The sequence below is a fragment of the Magnolia sinica genome, chromosome 6 (genome assembly GCF_029962835.1).
Source record: "Magnolia sinica isolate HGM2019 chromosome 6, MsV1, whole genome shotgun sequence".
NCBI lineage: Eukaryota > Viridiplantae > Streptophyta > Magnoliopsida > Magnoliales > Magnoliaceae > Magnolia > Magnolia sinica.
Genome location: NC_080578.1, coordinates 38,525,620 through 38,530,651, shown reverse-complemented (window position 1 = coordinate 38,530,651; position 5,032 = coordinate 38,525,620). Strand labels below are relative to the sequence as shown.

General features: G+C 38.6%; 1 protein-coding gene and 1 long non-coding RNA gene across 4 annotated transcripts; both read left to right on the top strand.

Annotated features, from left to right (window-relative positions):
- Positions 1–227: 227 nt before the first annotated feature.
- Positions 228–2,577, top strand: LOC131249980 (uncharacterized). Its single transcript, XR_009172945.1, has 3 exons — positions 228–344; positions 1,904–2,030; positions 2,140–2,577. It is a non-coding gene; the product is annotated as an uncharacterized LOC131249980 (long non-coding RNA).
- A 284-nt stretch (positions 2,578–2,861) lies between these two features.
- Positions 2,862–4,148, top strand: LOC131249979 (uncharacterized). 3 transcript variants are annotated; one of them, XR_009172944.1, is made up of 5 exons: positions 2,862–3,089; positions 3,182–3,290; positions 3,472–3,599; positions 3,686–3,754; positions 4,073–4,148. XR_009172944.1 is itself a non-coding variant. In XM_058250687.1 (4 exons), exons 1-4 carry the CDS (start codon positions 2,937–2,939, stop codon positions 4,078–4,080), a joined length of 339 nt encoding a protein of 112 aa, XP_058106670.1. In that variant the 5' UTR covers positions 2,862–2,936; the 3' UTR covers positions 4,081–4,148. The 3 variants fall into 3 exon arrangements, 2 of the variants coding, with proteins under 2 accessions (XP_058106670.1, XP_058106669.1); XM_058250687.1 differs by lacking the exon at positions 3,472–3,599; XM_058250686.1 differs by lacking the exons at positions 3,472–3,599; positions 4,073–4,148 and having other exon boundaries at positions 3,686–3,974.
- Positions 4,149–5,032: the final 884 nt, after the last annotated feature.

Here is a 5,032-nt window from a genome sequence, read left to right as displayed (position 1 = left end):
GACTACTACCCATTTAGCATATTCATCTTCTTTTTCTTTTTTCTTTTTGCATGCTCCAGGTAGCTGTAGAGATCAACTGTGAGCCATCTGTCAGGATTTTTTTTTTTGTTTTCTTGACATAGAAATCGATTGAATTCTTAAATGAATTGTATTGGCAGGGTGTTCTTACAGAGACAACAGCTGAGTTAGCACCTTCGCTATCACTGGGATGATTCTATCCATCCCAACTTTTCAGAGACTATTGAACAGGCAAGGTGGAAAGCGAGCTACTTGGGAGTATCCATTTGCTGTGGCTGGTGTAAATATCACATTCATGATCATGCAAATGCTAGATTTGAACTCCCGTAAGAGTCATCTCTCTCTCTCCCTCTCTCTCTCCCCCTCCCTCCCTCCCTCTATGTGTGTGTGTGTGTGTTCATGTGTGTGTTCTTTATGACACATACTAACAGGTCCCAAGCCCAGGTAAATTTGGACGGTTGGTGTCAAATGGGCAGCTTAACATTCTTGAGAAGCTGATCCGAAATAGCTGAGACAAAGCTATGATGATGACACACATATACATATAGATGGAATGAGTGTTTTTCCTTTTTCTTTTTTCTTTTATGTAGTTATGGCCACGGATATTAGTAATATTCTCAAGGCATTGGTATCATCATATCATGATCCTGGTATGAGCACTGCATGAATAATGTTGTGTTCAGTTCATTGCTATCTGAATTTGGGTTCCGGTTTTCATGAAACCAAGAATGGCAAAAAACAAAAAAGAAAAGAAAAGAAAAGGACATGGCACCAATCTCTGCATCAGTGTTTGTAAACGAATCTATCATAGCCTATAAACTTGAAATTCTATGGAATGTGTAGCTACCTGATTGAGAACTTGTCACTAATGATGGCTTATATATATTTGCAGCAAAACCAAGGACGTTTGTTGGATTGGTTTTCAGCCAAATGCTTTTAGGTTAGACAGAAGTGTCTATGGCCCTCAGACCTGAGAATATGTTTTTATACGTGGGGCAGGCCTGTGGTGTAGTGATGTAGACTGTTGATCTGATGGCCCATTTTGGAATTGGGAATTTCCAAAAAATCTCACTGATATGACAATCCTAACTGATTGGGAAGAAGAAACAACAACGACCTACATTTTCAGGGAAAAGGCCAGAGATTGGAACGACTGGGATCTTCCAATCTTTTCATGCCTTGTTTTGCATCTAAACAGGGCTGGGTATTTGGGGATCCTTTCTTTATTTTATTTTTTTGACTTTTGCCCCTTTGTTTTTCTAAAGACTAAAAACTTTGATACTGGCAGTGTGCAATGGAGGTTACGCAGGCACCTAGATTACTTTGAAATTGTGTACGTGGCATACAGGTCATTAAACTGTCCAAATTTGTGACCCAGTTTAGATGTATAATGAACATAAAAGTTATGCTTGTTTGATCATCTATTGGTTTTGTGCTGAGTTATTTGATGGAAATGATGCCCATGGATTAGTAATCCAGACCATTCATCCATTGCATCCTAGTGGACAGATTGTGCCCTGAGAATCCCCTGGATTTGTTGCATCCTTTTAGCAAAAAATCTGAGACTTCTCTCAATCGGAACTAACCACCTACAGGCACCTATACTGCTATATGCAGTACAAGGCATTTTTTTAGCTCCGAGATGTAAGAAAGGTTTTTTTTTTCCTTTTCTTTTTCCATTTCGTGGCTAAACACCCGTACTACAAATTGTGGTAGAGGTGCCTGGAGGTTATCAGTTCTCTATTTTACGTCAGTGCGGGTCACTTAATTCTCCTACTATAGTCCACAAATGGAAATGTTAACATTGTCTCATATTAGTTTTTTTTTTTTTTTTTTGCTAGTTACGCTGTTTGTCGAAGATCCTAAAATTTGATATGGGTTACAGGAATTTACAGCCCCAAACAAATCACTGTTCCAAAATTGAAAGCCTACCTAACGATTTGCAGCCCCAAACAAATCACCAAAGAAGAAACTGATGTATCGACTCACCAATCGAAAGTTTCCCTATGCAGGTAAGTTGTGTACACATATCCTTTTTTATATTCAAGCCATTCCCTTGATTTATGCAAAACTAGGCTACCCAAAATTTATGGACAACTCCGATTGCCTTTGATCTGCTAGAACTAGCATGTGTGGATTGGCAAAAGTGCGAATGCACTTGGCGTAATTAGTAGTGGTGAGGATCTCCCACAATATTGATAAAACTCTATAAAATAGGAAATAACTCAAATTATTATCATAATATGTTGTGTACTCTCTTGGGGCTATGTATTGGGGCTCAATACACAGTCATATGGTTGTGTATATAGCTGAACATGTATATACCCTTACCATTGTGTATATTCTGCCATATGAGGAATTTCCTACATATATACCATCAACATGATTGTTTTATTTGTACACAAAGATAGACATGCTCTAGGGAGTAACATGAAGAAAACGTAGAATCAGTATATATAGGGAGTAACATGAAGAAAACATAGAAACAGGTCCCCTGAAAATGCATATGTTGAAGGCGATGCATCAAGTACGAGTTATTTCCTAGCAGGCGCAGCAGTCACCAGTGGCACTGTCACAAGAAGTTTACAGGTATTACAACTCTCTTCCATGTCTGCATTTGTTGCTTTTTGTACTCATGTACATGTCATCTCATAGATCTTACAATCAGACTATCAGTATTAATTGGACATGACTCCATTTACATTCAGCATCAAACTGGCTACAGCTGCTTCTCGTAAGGAACACATAAATTTGGAGCAATGGTTGAACGAAATTCTGAGCACATACAAGGATACTTTTTCGAGGTGATTCACATGCTTTATTTCATTGCCATTGTATGAATGAACTTGTCCTCAATATATGCTACATTTTTTTTCCTCTTAAAGCTTCTTGAACATGAAAATGTTTAGAGTCCACTCATGGACATGTCTTTCTTTCTTTTTTCCCAGGATTGCCTCAAGTTCTTAAAAGAAATACCTTCTGCAGCAACAAATGATGCATCTGCCAATCCTTTCCAACATTCCAGCTCTGTCATGAATCTTTATCTAGAGACAAGTTCTACTCTTTTAAAGGTTTTTGCTTCCAAAATTTCTTTTTCTATTACCTATACACAACGTCATAAAGAACTATTATGCATATTGTAGTTTACATGAATATTTCACAGGTCCTTCAAGCCCATTCTGTCCAGCTCATCTCCCACCAACTTTCTGAGGAATTGAGAAGGTTGCAGGCATCGTCTGTGCATGCTAATCCAAGATTGCAAAATGGTGGAGGTACAAATTCATCAACACATAATGCATCATATCTGATTATTCACTGGCCTCTTCAGATCAAGAGAAAGTAATCTTTTTTAGCATCTCTTGTCCAAACACAGTTCAAAATGTATGATTATTCACTGGCCCTTCACTCACTATTGAAGCATATGTTTGTTAAGTTGCACTCTTTCTCATGCAGCACATTGCGAACCTTGCTGGGAACAAAAATATAGTTCTGCCTGTGCCTACATTTAACGTCATCAATGGAGGATCACATGGTTTCACTGTCAACCTGAATTTTGCGAACCTTACTGGGAACAGAATTCGGTACAGGCAGATTGTCAATTACTATTTTATTTCCCATCTTGAAGATTTCATTCATCTCAATGCATGTTATCTTTTTCTTTCCGTAGGACATGTTTCCGAGGGGGTAAAACCCAAAGGCAGGGGAGCTCCGAAGAAGGCTCCTGCTAGAAAGGTGTGTTTGCAAATCCTGAAACTTCTTATTTCCCAAGTATCTCCCTATTTTTGTGGACTTCTCATTGCCTTTTTGGTTTGGGTCTTTCAGCAGAAAATGCCAACTGCCGTTGATAGTGAGAGGAAGATGATAAGGTGCTCGAGCTGAAAGAACGACTGGCAGCGTATAACATTGATTCTCCTTCAGATCAAATAGGTATATGATCATCCATGTGTAGTAAGCCTTCGGATGCACATCCATGGAGTTTTCGCTTGCGCTTGTTGAGAAGCTATTTGGCTATGAGAAGGCATTGGATCTTGCTGTTAATGAGAACTTTAAATAGACATATAACTATTATGTTGGCATTGTACTTTTGTGAATGGAAATGAATGATTGTGTTTGATTGAATGAATGAATGATTTAGCCATGAATTGGATCTTGCTTATATGAGTTATCAAGGTGTACTACAATGGTAAGAGCTGTCATTACAAATTATTATTTTTTATTAACAATAGGCATTAGGTACGGCTATTAACCGTAGCACTTTGTTGAAAACAGTTGCTCTTGTTAAATTCAGCCTTTTACTACGATTCTCATTCTACTTTTAGCTATAGATAAAATCCGTAGCTATATATCATTTTAACCTATGGACAATATTGCTATGGATTTAATCCGTACCTATAGTATAATTAGCTACGGCTATTAACCGTAGCCTGTTTCTGCAAACCGTAGTTGTTGCTAATTTAAGCTTATTGCTACGGTTCGTTCTCAACTTTTAGCTACAGATATAATCCGTAGCTGTAAATACTTTAGCGCTACAGAAGAAACGGCTACGGATTTAATCCATATCCATTATCTCTATAGCTACGGATTGTATCTGCAACCATAGCTTTTAGACCTATGGCTACGGTCATGCTACGGATCTTAACTGTAGCTATAGGCTTTTAGCTACGATTTTTAGCCGTAGCCTTTGGCCTGTTTTCTGGTAGTGATCACAGTGGGCCAATCCACAGAACTGCCTGTTCCGAGCTAGAGTCCAGCGGGGGTAGGACGCAATCCGCGTCCATACGAGAAGGAAGCGGATTGGCTGGTGTACCTCACACCAGTACATAGCTGTTGTCGGTATGTGTCGTGCGAAGATGAGCACTGATGCTCCTCAAGCTCCGAGTTGTATAAACAGTTCAAAGAAGATCAAAGTTACATGGGCTCCACAATGATGTATTTATTATATCTACACCGTTCATCTATTTTTAGAGTTCGTTTTAGAGCATTATCCAAAAAAATGAATCATATCCAAAGATCA